Raw genomic sequence first — 27,537 nt, 5'->3', positions numbered from 1 at the left:
CAAGTGCTCTTAACCTTGGAGCAATCTCCCCAGCTCTGTTTATTTTCGAGACAGGATCTTGCTATGTAACACGGGTTGGCCTTGAATTTGTAATCCTAATGCCTCACCCCACTGATTGCTAGGAGCCATCATAACCTGGTTTGCTATTGGGCATTGATTGACTGATACTGAGAGACAAGGTCTCATTATGTGTTTCAGACTGGTTCTAAACTCCTGGGCTTAAGGAATCTTCCTGCCTCAGCCTCCAGAGTAGCTGGGCATATCTTGAGGCTAGATTAAGGATGACCTTGAACTTCTGATTCTCCCGTCCACATCTCCAGGGTGCAGAGATTATAGGCATGTACTACAATGTTGTGGTTTTTGTTGTTGTTGTTTTCGAGACAGTGTTTCACTTCTGTCCTGGAACTCACTTTGTAGACCAGGCTGGCCTCAATCTCATAGAGATCCACCTACCTCTGCCTTACGAGTGCTGGGATTAATGGCGTGTGCCGCCACCGCAGGGCCCCTGTTGTGTTTTATGCAGTGTGATTACTGAATCCAAGGTTTCATGCATGCTAGACAAGCACTCTATCAACTGAGCTACATCCCCAAACCCTTGAAATGATTTAAAATCCATTTCCCAGTTGAGAAACCCAGTGCGCTCATGACCAGTCAAGAGAGGGCAGCCTACTGCGTATTTCCTTCCCACATATTCCCTGGGAGGAGGCAGACCAGATGCTTCTCTTGCTGTTAGCGGCCTGAGTGCGGATAGCAGATCTGAGTCACTGAATGCCAAGACAGCAGAGTCTAACAGTGTGCAGCTCTGAGATACCAAATCTTCCTACTGCCTGGGGCCCTAGGCAGTCAAGTCCCAATAGGTCCCTGCAGACCTAGGATGTTCCATCTCATATGACACCCTCCCAAAGGTTGGGGCACCGCTCTGTATTTAAAGTCTGCGTTGCTGCCCTGTCTCTGAGCTCAGGTTCTGACGAACAGATGCTGACTCTCCATTTCTTGTCTGGTGCCACCACACCAGTGTGTTGATTCCTGCCCTCAGATCCCATCACTTCCCCTTTCTCTCTCCACTCCACACCCTAGGCTGCTTGTCACCCTCCAGGGTTCCCATGTTTCACTAGCTGAATTAACCTTTCCCTACCATGCCTGTCTTCTGAGCTTAGCTGAGTCCACAGGGCTCTGGCCCTGTGTCTGGGACCTGCTCGTGGAGGAGCTGAGTACATAGGCCCTCACCTGCTGTGGTCTTGTCATTGGTCCAGATGAGATTCTTGGCTTTCACCACAACCACAGTCAGACGCTCAGCTGTGGGCAGGTAACTGAGGGACAGCAGGATCTCTCCCACAGCATCGGCCACCTGTGAAAATAGGTACGGCTCAGGAGTCTTCTGCCCTCCAGGATCAAGGGGTCCAGGGAAAGGTGGATGCTTCCTTCTGGGGTAACTCTTAAACCTAGGCACCAGGCTGGCAGGATTGAGAAAAAGACAACCTACCACCCACCGCCACAGACCCTCCCTTGCTGTGGAGGTAGCCTATGCCTTGGAAGGAGGCCTAGAGATTGCCTGTCAAGTGCACCAATGAGATGCAGTTTTGTTCATTCAGGGTCAAGGAAAACATTCTATGACTAGCGCAAAGAGATCCAAGTTGACAGCATTTGCTTAAGCAATCATGGTCTCTGGCATTGTTATAATACTAAAAGTAAGAGTCAGCTTGGCCTCTGTCTGAAATAACCCTCATTATGACCAGACCTATGCATCCCTAACAGTAGCTTATAGGGATAGAACCTCTGATGATGTGGTAGTAAGCACAGAGATGAGGGACTGGAGAGATGGCTCAGCAGTTAGGAGCACTGGGTGCTTTTCCAGGGGGGCCCAGGTTTAGTCTCCAGCACCCACAATGCAGCTCACAATCATATGTAACTCTAGTTCCAGGGGACTGGACATCCTCTTCTGGCCCCCATGGGCATGAGACCTGCACATGGTACACATATGTATATCCAGGCAAACCAGTCAAAACACTCATAAGTTAAGTAAATAAAACATCAAGTAAAAATAAATAAATACTAAAAAATACAAGAAAGAACTGAGAAGCAGTCTAGAGAGAGGGCTCAGCGGGTAAAAGCACTTGCCACTAACCCCAATGACTCGAGTTCAATACCACAACCCATGTGGTACAGGTGAGAACCAACTTGTAGAAGACAAGGGGACTTCTGACTTCCACATGCCTTCTCTGTGTGTATATGCATGTCCATGCACACATGCACACAGAACATGCAATAAATACATTAATAAATGCAATGCTACAAAAAAATCAAAGAAGCCGGGCAGTGGTGGCGCACACCTTTAATCCCAGCACTCATGAGGCAGAGGCAGGTGGATCTCTGTGAGTTCCAGTATAGCCTGGTCTACAGAGCTAGTCTTAAGACAGTCAGAACTGTTACACAGAGAAACCCTGTCTCAAAACAACAACAACAACAACAAATAAATAAATAAATAGATGAATAAAATAAAAAAATCAAAGAAGAGCTATAAACAGTGGTGTCTATAGAGTGTTTTTACCACCACATGCAATAAGTTGTTTCCCCAGAGTGTGGCTTGGAACCCCTTCTCTGTTGTCCTAATGCTGTCGGGGTCTGAGTCGAGGGACAGGATAGTGGCACCTCCCCTAGGAAGTGGGTTTGGGTCTTCTCTCCTCAGATGAACGGGTGCTTGTGGTACCTTATTCTGGTCCTGTAAGTATAGCCAGCCGCTGAAGGGCTGCAGTGGGAGGTCCAAAACGGACAGCTTCAGCTCCACCACACCGGTGCTCACGTTCCGCTCATCCTCGTCGATGCCGAACACAGAAAATCGAAGGCTCTTCTCCTCCAGGGCCGTGGGATCCAGGGGCACAGAGAACTTCTCGTCGAAGAAGATGGAGTAGGCGTTCCTCTGGATCTACAGAGAGAAGGGGCCATGGAGGGCCTTTCTGGTACCCACAGTCTCAATTCCTGCCCTCCTTTTGTGTTCAGCCTTCAAGATTTGTTTTCTTAATTTTGTTTTGCTTTGAGACTGGGCCTCACATAGCTCAGGGTGAACTCCTGAGCTTCCTGCCACTAACTCCAAAAATTACAAGCATGGTCCTCCACACCTCTCCTCCCCCTCTTTCTCTTTTCTGAGACAGGATCTCACTATGCAGCTCTGGCTAGTCTGGAACTCACTATATTGCCTAGACTAGCCTTGAATTTACAGCCATCTTCCTGTCTTAGCCTTCAGAGCACTGAGATTATAGTACGAGTTACCAGGCCTTGTAGACCTGAAAGTTTTTGGTTGTTATTGGTGTTTTGATTGGTTTTTGGTTGTTTTGAGGCAGGATTTCATGTAGTTCAAGAGGGCCTCAAATTCATTATGTAGCCAAGGACAACCTTGAGTTCCCACTCTTTCTGCCTCCATTTCCCAAACATTGAGGTCACCTTGAAGGTTTATAAGCCCCAATGTCCCCTCCTTGGTTATGGTCAATCCATTGGCCTGGCATTAGAAGCTTCTGTAATTGAATCCCAGCAATCCTCATCCTCACAAGATGCTGTGCTGCTGCACTGGTCTCTGTTTCTCTTGTCTGCCCAACTTAGCACAGCCATGGGGCAGGCATAGAGTGGGAGCCAGATAATTGTCCATAGAGTAAACAGTCACTAATACCACAGTCCCCTGTAAAGCCTGGTGAAGACTTTGATTGTCATAGGATGGATGGATGAATGGACAGATAGACAGATGGATGGAGTGACTAGGCAGGGTTGGGCCTGCCTCATTCCCTAGCTCACTCCTGCTTTGGATGCCATTGGCCTTCTCCCAGGAAGCTGTGGGCAGTCCTCAGGGAGGTGCACGTGAGGCTCTGCTTGCCCTTCTGTGGGGGCCATATGAGTCACTGTGTGCTGGTATTTAGACAGCAGGAGCAGCTCTCATCCCTGGCATCTTCCCTGAAGCTGAGGGGGTTGTCCGACCTGGCGGCAACACCCCACCCCCACGGTGAGACTGCTAGGCTGTGATGTCATGGAGCCTGTCTTCCTAGGAACAAACCCTGCTAGCCTCTTGCTACTTTGATCTCATCCCTCTGTCTCTGACAGGCTCTAGAAGGTTCTTCCAGCAGCCACTCTACCCCAACACACAAACCAGGAACCATGTTACCACACAGTGCTCTGCCTCAGACTCTCCCAAGCTTCTCTCCGCCAATGTCCTTCCTCAAGGGACATGTCTTGAGTCACCCAAAGCCTCAGGTCAAGAGCAACATAACGTGTTAGCAGGCTCAACAGCAGCTCTTCACGGTCCTGAGAACTGGTCCTGGTCACCTACCAAGGACTGAGCTAAGCACTTTGTATGTGTAACCTCAGCCCTTCTTCATAACTGTGATGCTTATTTGACAGCTGGGGAAACTGAAGCTAGCTGCTTAAGGGACTTCCTCGAGGTCACACTGCTAGGCGAACGTGGACTTGGATTTTAACCTGATTCCTAACCACCACTGCCACTGTACAGCCAGTAGAAGATTAGACTCTTGATACCACATGTATAGAGAGCTGGTGGTTAGTTCTAGAATTACAGGGGTGCTATGGAGGGGTGAGGGTGGGATGTCTACCTCTGAGAGGCAGCCAGCTAATGTTCAATGTGGTATAAATGACGAGGCACAGATGTGTCTCCAAGAACACAGAAGACCCTGGTCCTGCAGGGCACAGGCCACTTAGGGTTGGCCTGACCCATCTCAGAGGGTTCAGGGTCTGGACTCCTACCAGCCTGCTGCCGGGCAGTGGGTATGGCACCTTTGAGGTATCCTGTGACCTCCTTATTGGCTCCAATCCCCTCTTTCCTCTTGATTTCTGATTGCTAAGGGCTATGTCAGCATGTTCCCTTGGTCTCTGGCTTCCAGCAGGGTGAGCCACTGGGGTCACCAGAAGAAAACAGATCAGAGGCAGATTCAAGTTTTCTTGGGGGTCCAACCTCACCCTCTCATGAAAGAACACAGCTCCATGAGGGTGACCCTTTCATCTGGGGTCTAGAAACCCACTTTCTTCTCATGGTTTTCTTAGTCCCTGGGGTTGGCTTCCCTTCTTGTTCACAAACCCAGAAACCATGCCACCATTGAGGCCACCCTCCATCACCCACTCCAAAGCAAACTGCAGATGAGTCTGTCATTGAGCTCTCTCCCAGATCAGACAAACGAGCAGACTATTTTTCTTCTTGCCAAAATTCCATGTTGACAGATGTGGAGGTGGACAGTTGCTCACTGTCCTTGATTATAGGAAGATTGAAATCTGCACACAGCAGACTGACATCTGTTCTATGCCTGGCTATTTTACTCTGGAGCCACATTCTGATCTGCTCTCCAGTGCTCCCTGTCTTCCTGTCTGATACTGAAGATCTGCCCACTAGTCCAGATGTCAGCTTCCCGGAAGGCTTTTCTCTGCCCCAACCCCACTTACCCGGGAGATGCCAACGATCTGTTCATCTGGCAGCAGACTGACACGCATGAAGCAGGACTCGAAGGTGGCTTCCTCCCGCTCCAGCAGGTCCTTGCCTTGCAGCACTGCCACGTGGAGGGTGTGGGAGGCTGCATCATAGTCCATGCTCACCTCTACCTGGCCCAGTGTGAAATCCTGCCCAAAGGTGTTGCTCACAGAGGAAATGGAGTTCAGAGAGTCAGCAGATTGTGATTTGCGGAGAGTACCGTAGGGGGCCAGGTCCAGTTCCCGGCCCATCAGCTCCAGGGGTCCCAGCTCACTGATGCTTTCAAAGGTGTCCTCAATACTGAGGCTGCCTTTGCGGCTGGGTGGTCCCCGAGGGTTGGTCTGCTGGGCATTCCACTGAGAGACTCTCTGCATGTGAACAAGGGACAGGGAAGCATCACATGGGCCACAGCACCATCTCTAAGGGACAGATGAGATGACCTTTTCCTGTTCGATCAAGGTATCCTAGGCTCTCCTTTCATAAAACAGCCCAGGGGAACTATTGTTTCAGGTCACTTTGTTTCTCTTTCTCTCTCTCAGTACAGGAACTTGCTTCATATTCCTGGCTGGCCCAGAACTCCCGACTCGGCTGCTTTCATGCCTGAGTGCTGGGGTTACAGTTCGTGCACCAACCACATCTAGCTTTGTCTTCTTTAACCAGAATGGAAGAGCCGGGCGGTGGTGGCGCACGCCTTTAATCCCAGCACTCGGGAGGCAGAGGCAGGCGGATATCTGTGAGTTCGAGGCTGGGCTGGACTGACAGCCTCCAAAACAATACAGAGAAACCCTGTCTCGTAAAACCAAAAAAAAAAAAAAAAGAAAAAAAACCAGAATGGAAGAAAGCACGTTTTGTTTTGTTTTGTTTTGTTTTTTGGTTTTTCGAGACATTCTTATTTTATGTGCATCAGTGTTTTGGCTGCATGTATGTCTGTGTGACAGCAATCAGATCTCCTGGAACTGGTGTTACAGACAGCTGTGAGCTGCCATGTGGGTGCTGGGAATTGAACTCAGGTCCTCTGGAAAAGCAGTCAGTGCTCTTAGCTGCTAAGCCACCTCTCCAGCCCAAGAAAACATTTTTAAAAATTACTTATTTGTGTGACAACAATTCCAAACATAAACATATTAACTGCAATGACATTTATAAAAAGGAAAAGCCGTTGGATGTAGAGAAGCACATATATAGCCCCAAAATTTGGGAGGCAGAAACAGAAGGATCAAGGTCAGCCTCAGGTTCCTGAGATCCAGTCTCAAAGCAATCAAACACCGATAGCCATCAAAGTGTCCAAAAGACAGGGACTAGGTTAAGAATCGTGGGATACAGTCACTCCACAGATGGTTGAGTAGCGTCAAAGGAAGATTACAAAAACAAAACACAAGAGCTAGTGAGATGACTCAGCAGGTATAGGTGTCTGCCACCAAGTCTGATAACCTGAGTTGGATTCCCAGTGTTCACATGTTGGAAGGAGAGAACTGTTTCCTACTAATTGTCCTCTGATCTCCACACATGTACCTATATAGCCAAGGACAGCCTTGAATTTCTGATCTTTATGACTCTGTCCCTTGAGTGCTTGAAGCAGGGTTTTTCTGTATAGCCCTAGCTGTCCTGGAACTTGTTCTGTACACCAGGCTGGCCTCGAATTCATAGAGATCCACCTGTCTCTGCCTGCTGAGTACTATGATTAAAGGTGTGTGCCACACTGCCTGGCACAATTAGCTTTCTTTTCTTTTGTTTTTTGAGACAGGGTCTCACTAAGTACCCCTGGCTGACCTAGAACTCACTGTGCAAACCAGGATAGCCATGAACTTGCTTTTACTTGAGTTCTGGATTTTAAGGCACATGCAACCATGAGCAGCCCTTAAATAGCTTCCTTAAATCCTGACTCAGAGGACAGTCCTTTTGACAGTTTCCAATGTGTGTTACCAAAAAGATTCTTGGAAAAGTTGTCCCAATTCACACTTCCCCAAATGTGTGAGCACCTGATCTTGTAACGGAGTCATGCTGTGCTCTCTGGAACTGTATGTCATGCCTGAAAAATCCTCTGCCAAGTATTATATGATCTCAGATTCAGCAGTGTGTATGAGAGCCTTCAAAATAAATCTTAGGGCAGAGACACTGCTCAGTGCCTAAAAGCCCTGACTGCCTTCTGGAAGATCCAAAGGATCAATTCCCCTCGGCCACATGGTGGCTCATGACCACTTCTACTTATAGTTCCAGGGGATCTGATGTCCTCTTCTGGTCTCCTCAGGCACCAAGCACTCTCATGGTACACAGACATGCATGCAGACAAAACCCTTATCTTGATTTTTTTTTCAAGATAGGGTTTCTCTGTGACTTTGGAGACTGTCCTGGAACTTGATCTATAGACCAGGCTGGCCTCAAACTCAGAGATTCACGTGCCTCTGCCTCCTGAGTGCTGGGATTAAAAGTGAGCAACAGCACCACCTGGTGGGAAAATTTTTAAAAATAATCTTACAACGAGCCGGGCGTTGGTGGCACACGCCTTTAATCCCAACACTTGGGAGGCAGAAGCAGGCGAATCTCTGTGAGTTCGAGGTCAGCCTGGTCTACAGAGCGAGTTCCAGGACAGCCTCCAAAACAATACAAAGAAACCCTGTCTCAAAAAACAAACAAACAAACAAAAAAACCCCAAATAATCTTACAACAAAGAAACTAACAAAAGACAAAGAAAAGTGCAGCATCCCAAACAATGACATAATTTTACATATTACACAGAGGCAGAGGCAAGAAGATCACTACAAATTCAAGGTCAGACTGGTCTACATAGTAAATTCTAGAAAGACATAGCAAGACAATATTTTAAAAAGAAACAAAACCTCTAAATAAATAGATAAGTAAAGTAGTTAATAGTTGGGTTGTAGCATTTGTGAAAATGTTTTCCTCTTATTTGTATTTTTCTACATTTTTTCCTGGTAGTCTTAGAATTTTTGTTACATTTTATTGATTTGTCTCTGTCTGTGAACCACAGCTTGTGGGAGGAGTCTGTTTTCTCCTTCTACCATGGCCCCAGGTCATCAGTTTTAGTGACAGTGAGCCTGTCACTTCACCTTCTGAGCCACCTCCCTGGCCCACATGAAAGTCTTGTGAGACAAGGTCTTACTGTGCAGCTTAGAGCTCATGGCTGCCTTGGACTTATTATGGTCCTCTTGCTTGAGCCACCAAAGGTCTAGGGTTATAGGTGTGCACTGTCACTTCATCCAGTGTCAAATGATACAGGTGTATCACATCATATCTCACAAAATACAGGCGTAAACTGTCACACTTAGTCTCACACGATAGGGGAGTTGGTTTTTTGGTTTTTTTTTGTTTTGAGACAGGGTTTCTCTGTGTAACAACCCTTTTTGTCCTGGAACTCAGTCTGTAAACCTAGGCTGGCCTCGAACTTGGAGATTCGCCTGCCTCTGCCTCCCTAGTGCTGGGATTAAAGGCATGTGCCACCATACCTGGCTTGGCTGTGATAGTTTTAAAAACTGTGATCAATCACTTACTCAACATCAAACATTTATTCAGCAAGCACAGGGCTAAGAGTTGATGATCTCCTAGGGTATAAGAGGTATGATCCCCTTTCACAGAGGCAGCAAGGCCTGGAGGCTGATCCCGAGTGATGGTGGGGTGTGCTCTGCAGAGTGGAAGCTCACCTTCAGCTTGGCCTCCACGTAGGCCTCTCCATATTTTTGCCGCAGGTACCTGTAGTCATAATTAGGGAACGGGGAGGGGCTGGGGAAGCTCCCCGATGTCCAGAGCTTCCACAGACTCACAGCTGCGATTCCAAGCAGTGCCAGGGCCCCTGCAGCGTAGACACCCACCTCCCAGCCAGCAGGGCTCTTGATGACTGCAAAGCAAGGACAGCCTGTCATTAGTGGGCTACAGTGATTGCCAGGAAAAAAAGTTGGTTGCCATTGATATTTATATATTTACATGTTTTGTGTGCTTGGCTTTTTTTTTTATTATGTGAGTATGAATGAGTGCGTGTACACAAATGGGTGTGCATGCACATGTGGGTGTATGCATGTGGAGCCAAAGGTCAACCCAAGGTGGTGTTCTTCAGAAGCCTTGGTTTTGACACAAGTTCTGCTAGCTGGTCAGCAAGCCCCAAGGATCCTCATGTCTCTGCTTCCCAAGTGATCGGATTATAAACATATGCCATCCTGACTTCACAGGGGATCATGGGATTCAAACTTAGGTTCTCATACTTGCATGGCAACCATTTGACTGACTGAGACACCTCCTCCTAAGGCCCTGTTTTTGTTTTTTGGGGGGGGGGTTTGGTTTGAGATGGGGGTTCATGTAGCCCAGGCTGACCTCAAACTTGCTTTGTAGCTGAGATGACTTTAGCTCCTAATTCTTTCTTCTACCTTCTCAGTATGCTATCTTACCTAGTGATTCTTATATACTAAGCACGATTTATTGAGGAAAAAAGGGACAGCAAGATGGCTCATTGAGTAGAGGTGCTCGCCACAGACTGATGACCTGAGTTTGACCCTGGGACACCATATGGTGGAAGAGCATAACCAGTTCCCACATGAGTGCCATGGCATGCCTACATATCCAAGACACAACTAAATGAGTAAATTAGTAAATATGTAGTAAATAAAAATGTAAATAGGAGCCGGGCGTTGGTGGCGCACGCCTTTAATCCCAGCACTTGGGAGGCAGAGGCAGGTGGATCTCTGTGAGTTCGAGGCCAGCCTGGTCTACCAAGCAAATTCCAGGACAGCCTCCAAGACAATACAGAGAAACCCTGTCTCGAAAAACCAAAAAAAAAAAAAAAAGTAAGTAGGAAAATTTAAATTTTTATTTAAAAAATTTACTTTTGCCGGGCGGTGGTAGAGCACATGCCTTTAATCCAAGCACTTGGGAGGCAGAGGCAGGTGGATCTCTGTGTGTTCGAGAACAGCCTGGTCTATAAGAGCTAGTTCCAGGACAGCCTCCAAAGCCACAGAGAAACCCTGCCTTGAAAAACTAAAAAAAAACAAAAACAAAAAACAAAAAAAAAAACCTACTTTTATACTGTGGTATGAAGCTATTCAGATTCAGTGCTAACAAGACATACTCTGCTTTCTTTCTTTCTTTCTTCCTTCTTTTTTTTTGAGACAGCCTTGCTATGTAGTACAGGCTGGCCTCAAATTCTAGGCAATTCTCCTGTTTTAGCCTTCCAAGTGCTGAGAGATTATGCATGTGCTCTACCACACCCAGCTTAAACACACTCTTGAGATCCCTGCTTCTGTCCCCTCTTCCACAAAACCATACATTTCTGCTGGGAGACACTTGGCCAGAGCAGATGAAAAGCCTTGCAGGGTGGTTAGATATCCCTTGGGTTTGAGACAAACAGAACTGCTCTTGCTTCTGTGGGTTCCCTGACCTCAAGTCCTCAGAGGACCTCTTGCTTTAGAGAACCAAAATGGCCTTTCAGTCTTGGGGAAGAGGATAAAGATTTAGAGGAGAAAAAGAAGTGACTATCTGTGCTTCAAGACTCATCTAGAACAACCCAGCGTCCATCAGCTGATGAATGGTTAAGCCAAAAAGTGCCACACTTGTGCATGGAACATGGCACACTCACTCAAGGAATGTTACTCAGAAATAATAGGGTCAACGCTAAAACAACAGAAAGTAGATGAACCTTGAGAACATCCTGGTGGCTGCAAGAAGCTGGTCTCAGAGACCACATGCTGTGCAATTCTATTTACAGTCAGCCTCTGTGTCTGTGGGTTCCTCTTCTGTGGCCTCAACTCATCCTGAATTGTGGACTGCAATCAGGCTGTACCTGTCCTGACTTCAAACAAACATTTTTCCTTTGTCTTTATTCCCTTGATAGAGCAGGACAACAAAAAGTTACATAGGATTGACATTTTATAAAGTGTTAGGAGTCACCTAGAGATGGTCAAAAGAACACAGGAGGATGTGTATAGGAACTGTGCAAACACTACATCATTAACTTGATCATTTGTGGATTTTCATATTTAGTGGGGGGATCCAGGAATGAAGCCCCTGAAGGGACAACTATATAAGAACCATTTAAAAGGCTGGAGAAGTGGCTCAAACAGTAAAGTGCCTGTTGTACAAGCGTGAAGACTTGAATTCAGATCTCCAGCACTGACATAAAAGCCAGGTGTGGTGGCTCATGTTTGTAACCCTGGGGCAGAGACAGGTGGGTCTCTGGACCTTGCTGGCCAGATAGTCAAGCCAATTGGCCAGACTGAGGGAAGACTGTCTCAAAAACTAAGGTAGAGAGAAAGTGCTGGAGGGAGACACACAACATCACACGGTGGCTTAGACATGTCACACACACACCCACACTCACACCCCACATAGCAGTAGTAATAATAACAATGATAATGATGATAATGATAATAATAATAATGATAATTAAAACCTATGGATCTGGAGAGATGGCTCAGCAGTTGGGAGCACTGACTGCCCTTCCAGAGAACCTGGGTTCAATTCCCAGAAAGCACATGGTGGCTCACAGCTGTCTAAAAGTTCCAAGTTCCAGTTCCAGGGGACTTGACACCCTCATCCAGACATACATGCAGGCAGAACACCAATGCACATAAAATAAAATTAATTAATTAAGTAATAATAATAAACTGTTTTGATTTGGTAAATGGGAACAGTTGAGGGGGTAGAGTTTCTTTTTGGGATGATGAAAATATCCTAAAAATTCATTGGCTATTCATTACATTAAAGGCCACATTTTAAAGTGGTGAATTTCATTCATGGTGGGTGTTTCTTTGTTTTCTAAAACAAATTCTCCTGCATCCCTTCTAGCCTGGCCCAGAGCTTGTCACATAGCTGAGATTGAACTTTTTTTTCTGAGATTGAATTCTGTTCATCCTGTCTCCACCTCCCAAATGCTAGTGTCGTAAGTCTTTCCCACCATTCCCAGTTAACTGTATAGTAGCTGAATTTATTTTATTTTGTTTTGAGATAGGGTCTCACTAAGTAGCACAGGAGGACCTCAAACTTGTAATCCTCCTGCCTCAGCCTCTCAAGTGTTGTGATTAGAGGTATGAGCCACAATCCCCAGCTTATGTAAGTGGATTTTAACTCTTGGTAAATCTCTAACCTCAAGTCAACACACCAGCTCTACTTAAGCAAGAGGTGACCACAGGCCTCAAGAGAACCCAGAAGCTCTGTTCCTCTGCTGACCAGGGCATAGCTGTCCCCACTGGGATGTCTCTGTTCCCACACATAGTAATTTGGTCCCTCAACTATTCCCCTGTGAGTCCTCACCTTGTACAGTGTATGGGCCATGACAGGGCCACATGCACTCGAGGACTGGCTTCATCCTGCTCATGATCCTGGCTCTGATGTCTTCAGGAAGTCACCGGGATGTTTCGTGTGGCAGGTGACAGTGGAGGCAGATGAGTCTAACCATTTCCAGTACTATTGCTGTACTCAACTCAAATAGGGAAACTGAGGCTTGGGAAAGCCTAAGAACTTGCCCAAGGCCACAAAACTGGAAATGAGTAGTGCTGGGGTTGCTTTTCTGGCAGCCAGACTCCAGATAGAGTCACACCTGGTCTTGACCTGGCTTAGCTCCCTCAAAGCAGCAAGGTGGAGATTGGCAGGAGGAAGGGAGGGTCTCTCTCAATGGAAACCGAGATCTAATGAATACATTAAAAAATAAACAAGAGCTGGGTGCTGGTAGTGCACACACCTTTAATCCCAGCACTCAGGAGGCACAGGCAGGCAGATCTCTGTGAGTTCGAGGCCAGCCTATTCTACAGAGCGAGTTTCAGGACAGGCTCCAAAGCTACAGAGAAACCCTGTCTCGAAAAACCAAAAACCAAACCAAACCAAACAAACAAACAAACAAAAAAACGAAAAACAAGAAATAACAAAAGCAGGGTGGAGACTGATCGCTGAACATTGGGTGCGCATCCATGTCGGCACCTTGTGGGCAGGGGAGCCAGCACTGAGTGAATAAGCCCCAGGTCTAGTTCCTGACCCTAATTAGCACAGAGATCAGAGTAGGGGTGTGCAGGCAAATGGATACATCAAACAGGATGCTGGATATTGTGCTGGGAGTACAGGAAGGCTGAGATGTGTGGGGGAGGGGTTGGATAGGTGGCTCAGCAGTCAAGAGTATCGGCTGGTTTGAATCTCAGCATTCACATGGTGGCTCACAACTGCCTATAACTCTAGTTCTGATACCCTCTTCGGGCCTCTGTGAGCACCATGTACACACAAGTAGTACAGACATACATTCAGGCAAAATGCCCATAAGATAAAATAAAATGAAAAGAAGTATGGCAAGGTATGCAACAGGCCCTACGAGTTGTGAGCCAGCAGAGGCGGTGGGTGACAAAGGCTCTGAGCTCAGTGGGAGGGAGAGAACAAGGTCAGGGAGGCTCCTTGCCTCTGCTCCCCAAAGTCCAGCACGTCACACAGCTGAGACACACACCATGTTGGTTCAGGTACATCACCATGTCACCAGCTTCTCTGGGCTCCAGTGTCCTCACTGGGAGAGCAGAGGTGCAAACACCCCCATTCAGTGGTCCCGCCACAGCAGATGTATAATTTGAAGGGAAAAAAATCCAACACATGTTATTTCTAGTGTGAGTCACATGGCTTATTTATAACAGGAGCTCTGAGAACATTCTGAAGGTCCCACCAAGGGAGTTCCTGGGGTCTGGCTGTTCTGTCGCAGGCAGGAATACCACTGGCTTTTGAGAATGACAACTTAGGTTGTTAGGATGGGGTGATAGGGGACATTGCCAGCATTGCGGGGGGAAAAAAAGGAATTCACTCCCCAACACGATAGATTTCAGTGTAACAATCACAGTGTAGGGACAAGGACTTGCAGAGCGGGCTGGTGTTTCAATCAGATGTGGTGCCAAGTGTGGCTGCACTTGCTTGAATCTCAGCACTTGGGAAGTAGAGGCAGGAGGATCAGGAGTTCAAGTCATCTTCAGTTATATAGAGAGCTGAAGGAACTGTAAGCATGAGCCTTCTATTTATTCTAGACTTTTCCTGTATATAGTAGAATTCAGGAGCCAACTGAAACCACAACCAAGGCGTCTACAGAACGTCTCAGGCCCAGGCATGTCAAGATTCGAGAATGTCCTCAGAGTCTTCAAACTGGGGGTGAGATGGGAAAGTACCTGGCTAGCTGGGCCACAGCAGGCCAGGCAGGAACAAGGGGCTGTCTAGAGTTTCAGAAGAGAGGCCCATGGTCCCAAGTGGATTATATCTAGGGACACAGCAGAGCCAGGCACTCCTCATGTGAGGTCTCGGTGCTAAGGTGTAAATCTTCAATGCTGGTGGATAGAACTGGGGAGAGCTAGGGTTGGCAGAGCTAGGGTCAGGAAAAGAAAAAACCCAGGCAGGTGACATGGAATGATAATGAATACACATTTATTGACTGATTTTACGGAATGCCAGGAGGGATAGTGGGTAAAACTAAACATGAGATGAGGGAGGACAGGAATTCTAACAACAGTTTTTTTTGTGTTTGTTTTCTTTTTTTAAAGACAGGGTCACTTTATATATTTGGCTGTCCTGGAACTCACTATGTAGACAAGGCTACCCTTGAACCCACAGAGACTCACCTGCCCCTGTCTCCAGAGTATGGAGATTAAAGGTTGCAGCATTACATCTGACCTAACAATAGCTCTCTTATTGTGTGCTAATCACTACTTCCAGGCTTTGCTTAAATTCTTCTCACATATTGGCCCTCTGAGTCCTGGGAACCAGGATGTCCCCATTTTTTAGATGAGGAAGCTGAGGACAGAGGAGAATCTACTGATTGTCTGGATCTGGATCTACACTCTGTAGATTTCCACCTGGGACACAAGGGTGTGGGTAGACAGAGCAGAGAAGACAATCACACCAAGGAATGACAGGTACAAAGGCTGGGAGCTGGGAGAGCTGTGTGACATTAAGGAAAGGCCACCACGTTCTGTGTGAAGACCAGTGGGTCTGTGATGGGAGATGTTAATCTGTAAATCTGTCTCTTATTGGTTGTTGAATAAAGCACTGTTGGCCAATAGGAAAATAAGATAGGTGGGACTAGGAGTTGAGGAGGATTCTGGGAGAGGAACAGTCAATCACAATGTAGGATATGGGAGAAGCAACATGTGGACCCTTCTTCAGGTAAGCGAAGACCACATGGAAATACTTGGATTAGCAATTGTGGGCTAAATACTTAAGTCAGAGCTAGCCAGTAAGAAACAAAGCAAACGACCAAAGCTTATAATTGATCTAGCTTCCTGTGTGTTATTTGAGGCCCAAACAGCTCGGCAGGGCCCAGGAGGCAGGAGGGAAGACAATACGTTACAGGGCTGCAGATGAAAAGTGAGGCCCTCTGGTTGGAGACTGAGAAAGGCAGTTTCTGCCCCATGCAGAAGTTTAGCCCTGGGTCAGTGGGGCGAGCGCTAGAGTAAGAGCTGGTGTGAGAGGGAATGCTGGACGAGGGGTTAGGAGATCTGAGACCACATCCTGACATGTTACTGTCCCTTCGCTCACTAAGACGCACTCCTCTAGTTGTGAATAGGGAGGGGAACATTTGGAAGAAAGATGGCAGCCATGTATCAGTCATGACACCACCCACCACCTGGTAGCAGGGCTATAGGAGTATGCTGGTGTGTTCAGGTCATATCCAAGTTTAGGACTACGTAGAAGCATTGGAGGAGGGCAAGGATGAGTCCCAGACTCTCATCTTCTGTGAACCGGGATAAATATAGCATTGTCTAACACGGACAGATTCCAGGAGGAGGCCCAGATGACTGGATTCTATGCCATAGGCTCATCCTCAGGGAATAGTACATCAGGGGTCTCCCAGGAACCCCTCATCTCAGATAGAGGGAATCTTTCTAACAGAAATGTTTCTAGGTGTGAAGGCACATGTCTGTAATCCCAGCACTTAGAAAGTGGGAGCAGGAGATCCATGAGTTCAAGTTCATCCTTGGCTACATAAATAATTCAGGGATGGGGAGATGGCTCAGTGGTCAAAGCACTTGTACAAGAGTGAGGATGAGAGTTTGGATGCCCAGAACCTATATAAATGCTGGTGTGGTGAGCATGACAAATGCCTGTAATTCCAGCCTTGGAAAACAGAGGCAGGGATTCCCAGAGCATCCCTGGGTTTTACTGAAAGACTGCCCGCCTCAATGAACAGGGTGCAAGAGCAATGAAGGGTGACTCCAGACATCTACAGTGGCCACCAGATGCACACCCACCCATGTGCACAGACATACCTCCTATGTATGCCCACACATATCATACATGCATCACACACACACACACACACACACTGCGAAAACATTTTTTGAAGCCAGCTTGAGCTACATGAGACCATGTCTAAGAAACAAACAAAACAACAATAACAAAAGCACACAAACCAAACCAAAGAAACAGAAAGGATCCACTGTAGTGAAAAGATGAGGAGACCCCAAATGGGTCCCAGGAGGTTGTCCCCATGGCTGTGTGACACCTCTCATCCCAGACTTGGTGCAATTGCCTGAGGTTATGGTTCTTGGAGGTCTTGTCTGGGAGACTCACCACTCAGATGATACTCTGTCACATCCACGGCCATGGTGTTCCCTGCAGGGACAAGGACTGAAAGGGAAAATAAAGTCAGCCACGAGCATGGTTCAGAGCAGCACATTCCTGCCTCAGTGGCTTCAGTGTGCCTGTCACTTGGGTTCACACCCAGCTGCTCAAGAGTATTTGGCCAGAGTGGTTGCTGCTCTACTGTTTCGTTTTATTTTGTTTTGTTTTTGTTTTTCGAGACACCGTTTCTCTGTGGCTTTGGAGGCTGTCCTGGAACTCACTCTGTAGACCAGGCTGGTGTCACACTCACAGAGATCCGCCTGCCTCTGCCTCCTGAGTGCTGGGATTAAAGGCGTGGCCACCACCGCCTGGCTGCTGCTCTACTGTTTTACTCCTTCTCCACCCTGTGTCCCCTACTCTTCTTAAGATTTATTTATTATTGGTCCAGATGTGGTGCTCCACGACTTTAACCCCAGCACTCTGGAGACTGAGGAAGAATTTCTGTGTGTTCAAGGCCAACTTGGTCTACAAAGAAAGTTCTAAGCCAGCCAGGGATACACAGTGAGGCATTCTCTCTCTTAAAAAAAAAAAAAAAGATAATTGTATGTGCCTCTGTTTTGCCTGCCTGTCTGCTTGTGCACCATGTACCTGCAGTACCAAAGGAGGTCAGATGAGGGCGTGAGGTCCTCTGAAATTAATTGTTATGTGGGTCCTAGAAACTAAACCATTAACCCATGAGCTGTCTCTACAGTCCCTGTCTCCTCCCTTTTTTAAATTTGTATTTTTAGTTTTTATCTTGAGACAGGGTTTCTCTATGTAGCCTTAGCTGTCCTGGAACAGGCTGGCCTGAAACTCACAGAAATCCACCTGCCTCTGCCTTCCAAGTGCTGGGACTAAAGCCATGTGCCACCATGTCTGGCCCCTCCTCCCACTCCTTTTCACCTCTCTCTCCTTCGCCACCTCTACCTTCTTCTTTATGAGACAGGTCTCACTGTGTAACCCAGGCTCGCACAGAACGCTCCATCTTCTTGCCTTGGCTGCCCAAGTGTGGGAATTACAATCACATGCTACCACATCAGGCTCCAAAGGTGCTCCTGTTCATGGTATTTTAAAAAACAGTAGATAAAGGCAGGCATGGTTGTACTTGTAATCCCAGAACTCAGGGGGTTGAGGTAGGAAAATCATCGGGGCTAACTACATAATGGGACTGTCTTAAGAAAAATGGTATTTTAATTTTTTTTGGGAAAGGGGCTGAAACAGAGTCTCATGTAGTTCAAGCTGGCCTTGAACTTGCTATATAGCCAAGGTTATTTACCCTGGGCTTACGCGTGTGCTCCATTATGTCTGGATATTAAAACCTCTTTTTGAATGTGTTCAGTGTGTGTTAAGTGTGTATGTGTGTGAAGGTACTCACACACATGACCCCGACATTACATGTGGAAACCAGAGACTAACGTCAGGATAGAGCCCTGGGATCTGCTTGTCTTCTTCCTGTCTTTGTATCTGTCTTCCCCATCCCCTGCATTCCACCTCTCCCTCCCTTGTCAATTACAAGCACACTGCCACATCCTGCTGATTGTTTTTTTTCAAGACAAGGTTTCTTTGTGTAACAGTCCTGGCTGTCCTGGAACTCACTCTGCAGACCAGTCTGACCTGGAACTCACAGAGATCCACCTGCCTCTGCCTCCTGAGTGCTGGCATTAAAGGTGTTGCCACCACTGCCTGGCCACACCCTGCTTTTTCTGTGAGTGCTAGGGATCTGTGCTTGGGTCTTCACGATTACTCAGCAGACACTCTGCCCCCAGGGCTATCTCCTACCCCCAAAGTCTCCTTTGAAACATTCTAAAACTCTTTTGGAGTTGTTAGATAAAGCACAGGATACCCAAGGGCACAGACATTTCAGATTCACTTTTAGTATAAGGCCCAAATACACATGGGATATTGATGTTAAAAATGATCGTGTTTACCTGAAGCAGTGTCAGCAAGTGTTTGTATCTGCCCCTTGCCAACCCTGCCTCATCGCCAACCTAAAGCAACAGATGGGAACCGAGACTGCTCATTGGCACAGGCCACTTAGTGCTTCAACTCAGGTCCCATGTAACTTGGGAAAGAGTCAAAAAGGCTGAATTCCCAGTGTTCCACCCCAGTCCTCTCCTGCGTGGGACGCTTTCTTCTCTGTACCCTCTTGTCTCCTGGGTTCCGTGAACAGCTGAAGTCTACATTTTTCTAGATTAAGACCTGGGAGCTCATACAAGCCATCACCTGAACTAAGATGACTACTTATTATTTTATTATTATTGTTGCTAAGAAGTTAATCTGCTTGGGATGTGTTCTGAGTGGGTGCAGAGAGGAGGGTGTGGAATGGGAGACCAGAATGAGCTGTATTCTTTCTTTTTTTTTCTCCCAACATAATATTTTTATTGATTATTTGGGAGTTTCACATAATACACCCCAGTCATGTTCACTTCCCAGGTCCAACCCCTTTGTGACCGCCCCCCCAAGTAGAAGAAAAATGATATAAACCAAGTCCAATTTGTGTTGCCCATGCACTCACCAGAGCATGGTCAAACTCCCAGTGGCCAGCCCCTTAAAGAAAACTGAGTCCTTCCTGCCTCCCCCTGCACTGGAAGCCATCACCTGTGAAGAACTCAGGTTCTCTGTCACAATTTTTAAGAGTTCTCTTCAGCAGCTTCCTGTTTTCTAGACTTTTTGGGGGGACTGTACTCATTTCACTCAAGGGTAAACAAGGCTAAATTACCTTGCCCCACTATTCGGTTCCCTTGAAGTTCCTAAGTGCTGGACCCACCCTCACCCTCACCCCCACCACCCCTACCCCCACCTATGCCAAGCCTGCAAGCCCCAGGCAAGGTAAGAGAGGGGGAGGTCAGAACCATAGAGCTTGAACTTGAGTTTGCTTGGTTCAGGGCACTTGTCTTCCCTTTCCAGGAGGAATTCTAATTATGAATGGCTGTAAGTTCCATCTTGTGCTGGCTAGTTTTATGTCAACTTGACACAAGATATAGTCATCTGAGAGAAGGGAACCTTGATTGACAAAGTACATCCATAACATCAGGTTCTAAGTGAGCCTATAGAGCATTTTCTTAGTCAGTGATTGTTGTGGGAGGGCCCAGCCCACTGTGGGTGGTGCCATCTCTGGGCCAGTGGTCCTAGGTTCTATAAGAAGGCAGTCTGGGAGTCCGGCGGTGGTGGCACTTGCCTTTAGTCCCAGCACTTGAGAGAGAGGCAGGTGGATCTCTGTGAGTTCGAGGCCAGCCTGGTCTACAGGGGCAGGCCAGTCAGCAACCCTTCGCTTCGCTGTAGTCTCAAAACTCCTGTCTCCAGGTTGCAGCCCTGCTTGAGTTCCTGTCGTGGCTTCCCTCAGTGATTGTGATTCAGATGTATAAGCCAAATAAACCGCTTCACGCTGTGTCATCACAGCAAGAGAAACCGGAAACCGCTCATCTTTAAAGACAAGCCAGATAGGGGTTGGAGACACAGCTCAATGGCTAAGAGCATTTGTTGCTTTTCCAGAGAACCTGGGTTTTATTCTTAGTACTCACTTGGCAGCTCACAACTGTCCCAGGGCATCCAGTGTCCTCTTTTGACCACCATGGGCATCAAGGCATACATGCTGCATACATGCACACATGCAGGCAAAACATTCATACACATAAGAGAATAAAATAAATCTTAGCCGGGCAGTGGTGGTGCACGCCTTTAATCCTAGCACTCTGTGAGTTCGAGGCCAGCCTGGTCTACAAGAGCTAGTTCCAGGACAGGCTCCAAAGTTACAGAGAAACCCTGTCTCGAAAAACCAAAAAATAAATATATAAATAAATAAAAAATTTTAAAAATCTTAGCATCTTTTTAAAAGAAAGTTCACAAATATTGTTTGAAAAAACTTAATCTTATCATTTATTTATTCATTTATTTATTTAGTGTGTCTGTGAGTGTGTGTGGAGTTTAGAGGTCAACTCACTGGAGTCAGTTTTCTACTTTCACCATGTGGGCTCCAGGGACTGAATTCAGGTCCTCAGGCTCCACAGCAAGCAGCAAGCACTTTCACCCACAAGTTATCTTACCAGCTTTGTTTGTTTTGTTTTGTTCTTGAGACAGACTCTCGCTCTGTAGTCTAAGGAGGCTTCCAGCTCACTATGTAGCCAAGGATTACCTGGAACTCCTGACCCTCCTGCCTCTACCTCTCAACTGCTAGAATTATACCCACTAATAATTTTAAAAATTATTTTTAAAGCCGGGCGGTGGTGGCGCACGCCTTTAATCCCAGCACTCGGGAGGCAGAGGCAGGCGGATCTCTGTGAGTTCGAGCCAGGCTGGACCGACAGCCTCCAAAACAATACAGAGAAACCCTGTCTCGTAAAACCAAAAAAAAATATTTTTAAGACAGGCAGAGAGGCTCACATACCAGGATGGGATGGGCTCAGATTCCATATGTAGCTGAACTTCTAATCCTTCTGCCTTCACTTCCTGAGTTCTGGGGTTACAGGTGTGTCACTATACTTAGCTTTATTTGATATTAGGGATTGAACCCAGGACTTCAAGCATATAAGGCAAGCACTCTACCACTGAGCTACATCTCCAGCACTCTTTTTTTTTTTTTTTTTTCTTGTGGCGATTCGAGACAGGGTTTCTCTGTATTGCTTTAAAGCCTGTCCTGGAACTCGCTCTGTAGACCAGGCTGGCCTCGAACTCACAGAGATCCACCTGCCTCCACCTCCTGAGTGCTGCGCCCAGATAACTTGTTGACTTTTAAGTGTAATCAATTCACAAACGTAAAGATGTCCACATGATTCAGGCACATTGGGCCTTGGCTCACCAACCCTTCTAAGCATTCTCTGGAATCAGGGTTCAGTAAAAGAGTGAAACTGAGACTTTAGGCATTTTTGTGTGTGTGGGTTCTCTCCAGCCTATGATTTTGGAGTCAAGAAGCTGGTTCTGCACATATAGGTCCTAGGGAATTCAGCCTTGTGATACAGGGCAGATGTGGGTTTGTAGCTGGCTTCTGGTTCCCTGATGTTGATGAGATATGAGTTGTCATGGTGATGGGAGGCAGTGCTAAGACAAAAAGGCTTCACCTTTATTGGCTTGAGTAAGCCCCAGGCTTGAGATAATGATAACAGTCAACCTCCCTGGGCCTATCTAAGCACCAAGCACAGTTCTAAACATCTATGCATATATGACCTCATTTAACCCTCTTAGCACTAGAATCATGTCTGCTTTGTAAGCAGAGTGCTGTGGAGTTAATGTGCTACGTAGCTAAGAAGTGTTCAGCTCAGGCTGTATGGCCCTGAGCTCCTAATCACCGTGTCTTACTGGAGATAGGCATAGGCTTTCCAAAAAGTTGTCTAAGAACTGTAGGTTCCAAATGGCTTGCTATACAAATCTGGGGCTGTCCTAGCCCCCAGCAGAAGAGGCTTTGCACACACCAAACACAGTGTATGAACACACACATTCCAGTCTGCCCCAGCCTGGCTGAGATTCTGATAATGCCTTTGTGGCACACATCTGGCACAGACTGGCAACAAAAAGGAAAGAATAACCAAAGCATAACACATGCTACAGCATGTCTGGTGCCAGCAGAACCTCAGAGGGTGTCAAACCTCGGGCTTTTGGTATGTGTGTGTGTGTTTGTGGGGGGCCGGGGGGGGGTTAGAGGTCAACCAATGCTGTCCAACTCAGACTCTACAATCTTAATATCTACTTCCCTTATTTGCCATGGGAACTGTGATATCTGGGAAGGCATAAATGACTGCTCAGCACACCCCCAGATAGAGCTTCCAGCTGTGCCATGCTACAAAGAGCTTGAAGTCAGGGTGCATCTACCCTAAGTAGAGGGAGGAAGAAATAGGAAGCCGTGCAGGATCCTGCAGGCGATCAGCCTAAACTCCAGGTTTGTAGTCAGCTCTGAATTTCAGATTGGCCCCTTCACTGACTCATGGCTTTAGATAATTTTCTTAGTCTCTCTTTCTCTCTGAGCCTCAGTAGTATCATCTATAAAAGGAGTTTGTGACTAGTCTTGGAATGTAAATCTGTTGGTAGAGTGCTTGCTTAGCATGCAAGCAGACCACCTGGGTTTGGTTCCCTAGTACTGAACAAAATTGGGTGTGATAATATACACACATAGTCCTAGCACTCAAAAGGTGGAGGCAGGAAGATCAGAAGTTCAAGGTCATGAGTGCCCTGCGAGGGTGATAGGTGGGTGGAATGAGTGCCCTGCGAGGGTGATAGGTGGGTGGAATGAGGCTAAGAATGAGGTGGCTTAGCAAATATTAGCCGCTGTGATTATTAGCCTGGCTCCTCGTCTGTGCAGAACTGTCATGGGGGCAGCACTGTCAATCTGCTGATGTGCTTTGCTTGTTTAAATTAAAATGAATTGTATGCTGTGTTTGTGTGTAAGGTGTTTTGTTTTTGTGCATGTCTGTGTACTAAGTGTGTGCCTGGTACCCACAGAGGCCAAAAGGGAGCCTCAAATGCCCAGGAATTGGAGTTGTGAGCCACCATGTGGGTGCTACAAATCCAACCCAGAATTCTTTTTTTTTTTTTTTTTTTTTTTTTTTTGGTTTTTTGAGACAGGGTTTCTCTGTATTATTTTTGAGGCTGTCCTGGAACTAGCTCTGTAGACCAGGCTGGCCCAGAATTCTATTTTGTATGTGTATGTACATGATTGTATGCAGACGGGAATGCGTGTGTGCATAGGTGTGTAAGTCAGAGGACAACCTCAGGTTTCCTTCCTTGGGAGCTGTCTAACTTGTTATTTTGAGACAGGGTCTCTTACTGGCCTGGGGTTGAGGATTAGGCTAGGCTGTCTGCAAGTCAGTCCCAGGAGTTGCCTGCACCGCCTCCCTTGTGTTTGCTTTTTATGCAGGTGCTGGAGAGTGAACTCAAGTCTTTACTCATACTTGACAAACATCTTACTAACTGGGCTATCTCCTCAGCCCGATATAAATATAAATATAAATACAAATGTTTTTTGAAACAGGGTCTTAATATGTAGCCCTGGCTGTCTTGGAACTTACTTTGTAGACCAGACTGGCCTCAAACTCAGAAATCACAATGCCTCTATCTCTTAGAGTACTATGGATTAAAGGCATGCACACCACCAATCAGTTTCAAAATAAGTTTGTTTGTTTTTAACTAAGACATTTTCATTTAAAAATGAGGTTCAGAAAAAAAAAGGCGGTGGTGGTAGTTGTATAAGTCAATGGTGGAGTGCTTGTCTAATGTGTGAGGTCCTGGGTTCTATCCCTGGTGCTGGAAGAGAGGAAGGGAGGGGAAGGGAGGAGGTGTTTCCTGCTTCCCTTCAACAGTGGTGAAGGACAGTGGGTCTACACTGCATTCCCTGCCCCAGGGACAGCAGGTGTTCTGACAATGGTGATATATATAGTCTCATGCTCTTGGGTTCAGACCTGGCCTCACCCCTCCCACCACTCACTTTCAGAACCTGCAACCTGCTACAAATATCCTTATTTACAAGCTAGACTTGACATGAGCTCAGAGAGGTTAAATGACTTGCCCAAAGCCAGAAGTGTGGGCCTATCTAGGGTTTCTGCTTCAGCAGCCACAAAGCCTACCCAGAACTTCCTTCCCCATACCCCTCAAATACTTTGGGCAAATCTTGTTATAATCCCCATTTAGTGGAGGAGGATAGAGAGGCTCAGAGAAAGTAATAAATGGGTCCAGCATTTCCTGACCCTGCATAGGGAGTTGACAACACCCCAGGTCTGCCTCTGCAGCAAGTGCCCTTCTTAATGGCTTTAGTTACAAACCAAGAGACCCTTGGCTCCATCTTACCTCAGGCAATACCAGTGGGTTTCTATTGGCAGCCCAGAGGTTGCGGCTTTGGCTAGGGCTAGGATGCTGACAAGGCATTTGAAGTCCAGGGCAGCCAGTGGCGAGAGCTGGCACTTCTGATACACAGCAGGGCCAGCTGAAGTTGCTCCAGGCCCTCATCTGAGCTAAGACCCAGCATCTTCCTCCTTGAGCACCCCTCCCTACCCAGCCTACTGTCAGCCCCAGTCTCCACTGCCTGGAGCAGTGTTCAGTGAGATCAGCTCCTGCTTCAGTTCCGCTTAATAGTACTCTCCTCGGTCCTGCCTTCACAGCACTGCTAGCTGAGGACCTAACTAACCAAGCCCAGTGCATAAGTGGTGTCTACCAGACCTGGTGACTGAATACATTACTGGATCCCCGTTTCACAGGTGAGGAAGATGGGGCCCACACACATCCCAGCATATAAAGTCTGGGCTCCTTATCAGTGAAGGCTCTGGGCCTAGGCACTGGGCCCCATGCTGACTGCTGACCAGGCCTTGCAGGTCAGTGGGATGGTTGTGAAACACCCACATCCTGCAGTGCTGGAATCTCCACGGCAGAGGCTCCCCCCACAGCTTGTCAGAAAATGGCTTTCCAGGAATTCTGTGTGTAGAGCTAGAGCCCCTGAGCTGAGGTTCTTTTCTACACTTCCCCTCCTTCTCCTTGCTCAGTGGCCTCACAACATGACCAGCATAGTGGTGGCTCCCTTTATCTCCACCTTGGTATCAGCAGGCAGTGGTGGCGCACACCTTTAATCCTAGCACTTGGGAGGCAGAGACAGGAGGATCTCTGCGAGTTCCAGGCTAGCCTGGTCTACAAAGTGAGTTCCAGGACAGTCAGAGCTATGACATAGAGAAACCATGTCTTGAAAAACCAAACAACAACAAACAAACAAATAAACAACAACAAAAGGATAGGAGGGGCCTTGTGGGGGAGCCCCAATCTTCCAGGCTGTGGGTTTCTTGAGGGACCTTTAGGCTTGAAAACCTTTGCAAGTGAGAAAGTGCTCCCCCACAGCACTTTCTGAGATAACCGCATCCTGGTGTCATCCCTCAGACACCCGCAGAAACCACAGTACAGACTGGCTGGGGGAGGGTGGTGGCTGACATTGGGCACCTACTGTGTGCCAGCATCACCTAGGACTTGTCTTGTGTTAGCTCAGGAAATCTTCCTGCAGCCCTGGAAATGAGGGGGAGGGGTGGCCCAGCAGCTGAGGTCCCAGCTTTGCTAAGTGTGAGAAGTGACTTGCCCAGAGTCACTGACAAGCATTTAGGTTGGAGCCAGATGTGGAGCTCAGGCTGGGAGCTTCCACTCTTCTAGGCTGCTTGAGAAAGATTTCAGATTACACTGTGAGGTGGGAGATGGGGGGGCTGGGAGGTAATTGTTATTGTCCTGTCCTTATTGGGTGGGTTGTGTTAACACCTAGGTGGATCTCTTTCTCTTGCAGAGCCTCTGATTTCCTTCCCTAGTTGCTAGTAACAGGGACTACTGCTGCAGCTCTTCAAACCAGGCACCCTGGCTTGACAATCCAGACGCAAGTTTCCCAGGTTCTTCCTTAGGATGTGGGATGTGGACTCACCGACTGTAAGGGGAGACACAGTCACTTGGCAGCTCTGCGGCCACCAAAGAGACAGGCACAGGGTCCCTTCACCCACAGTGCAGTTTGCTGGCCCCGTGTTCAGCCCCAGTAAACATTCAGTCTCAAGGAAGCTGAAGGTCCCCTTAGGGCTCTTCCCGCAGCCACCCTTCCCAGGCCTCCTGGAAATGAGATGCGGCGCGTGCCCCCTACGATGATGACAGTTCCTGCAGATCCTCACACCTTAGGATATCTGGGGACTGGAAGTTGGGGGAACAGACCAGGGACACCCCCCCCACCAAAGGGATGTAAGGCCAGGACACGGGCAGTTAGGACAGCCAGGAAGCTGACTGTGAAAGTGAGGGGTGTGTGCGGTGTGCAGGCTCAGGGGAGGCGTGTAAACAGCGGGGTGAACAGTGTGTGTGCACACCGGGGCCGGGCGCGCCAGGCGATGCGCAGTGCGCGGAGTGGCTGGGCCGGGTAAAGGGCGCTCGGCGTGCTGTGTCCCGCGTTGGTGTACCAGCGCGGCGCGGGGGTGCAGACGCACGGAGTATGAGGGGCCCTGGGTGCCGGGCGCAAGAAAAGGAACTGTGTGCGTCCGTCCGTGCCCAGGGCGCGTGTGCCTGGCGCGCTTTGGGGGTGGGCCGGGGTGCGTACTCACCCCGGGTTCCTCCGTGGGGCCGCGGGTCCGACTCCCGGCTCTGCCTCTGCTCGACTGCTCCAGTGCCGGCCTCCCGCCGTTGGCTAGCACAGGCGCCGGACCGCCAGCCTCTTCGCCACCCCTGCAGTGTCGCAGGCACTCGCCTAGCACCGGAGCCGCGCCTCGCGGATCGGGGGGCTCCGCGGGGCTCGGCGGCCGAATGGAGCAGCGCCGCAGTCCGGGCACGCTCCCAGGAGCCCGCCGCGCGCTCCCTCGCGCTCGCCCGCCTGCTCGCCCGCTCCTTCTTGAATTTAAAGTGACAACCCCGAGAGCTCTTTCTACTCCAGGGAGCGGAGCGGCGCTGCAAGGATCTGAGTCGGAGATCCCCAAGCGCGGGAGGTCCTGGGGGGTGGTCAACCCCAACCTCGCAATCGTGGGCCGGAGGACGTGTGGTGGGGAGCCGTGTGCCCACCAGGGGCGCCCCCGTCCCCCCATTATATTGTTCTCCTTCTAGGCCTTAGT

The 27,537-nt window shown here is 48.0% G+C and overlaps 1 protein-coding gene across 1 annotated transcript in view; it reads right to left on the bottom strand.

Annotated features, from left to right (window-relative positions):
- The window catches only part of Syt12 (synaptotagmin 12), a 32,728-nt gene extending 5,442 nt beyond the window's left edge, over positions 1–27,286 (bottom strand). Inside the window, exons 1-6 of the mRNA XM_005064061.4 lie at positions 27,037–27,286; positions 16,982–17,038; positions 9,115–9,308; positions 5,434–5,826; positions 2,708–2,923; positions 1,228–1,348 (exon numbers count right to left, since the gene is read on the bottom strand). Coding sequence (XP_005064118.1) covers positions 1,228–1,348; positions 2,708–2,923; positions 5,434–5,826; positions 9,115–9,308; positions 16,982–17,015 — 958 coding nt within the window. The 5' untranslated portion in view covers positions 17,016–17,038; positions 27,037–27,286. The remainder of the gene's footprint in view (positions 1–1,227; positions 1,349–2,707; positions 2,924–5,433; positions 5,827–9,114; positions 9,309–16,981; positions 17,039–27,036) is intronic.
- Between the last annotated feature and the right edge of the window lie 251 nt (positions 27,287–27,537).

This window comes from Mesocricetus auratus, unplaced genomic scaffold (genome assembly GCF_017639785.1).
Source record: "Mesocricetus auratus isolate SY011 unplaced genomic scaffold, BCM_Maur_2.0 Super-Scaffold_4256, whole genome shotgun sequence".
In the NCBI taxonomy this organism is placed as follows: Eukaryota; Metazoa; Chordata; class Mammalia; order Rodentia; family Cricetidae; genus Mesocricetus; species Mesocricetus auratus.
This window is presented reverse-complemented; position numbering and strand designations above follow the sequence as displayed.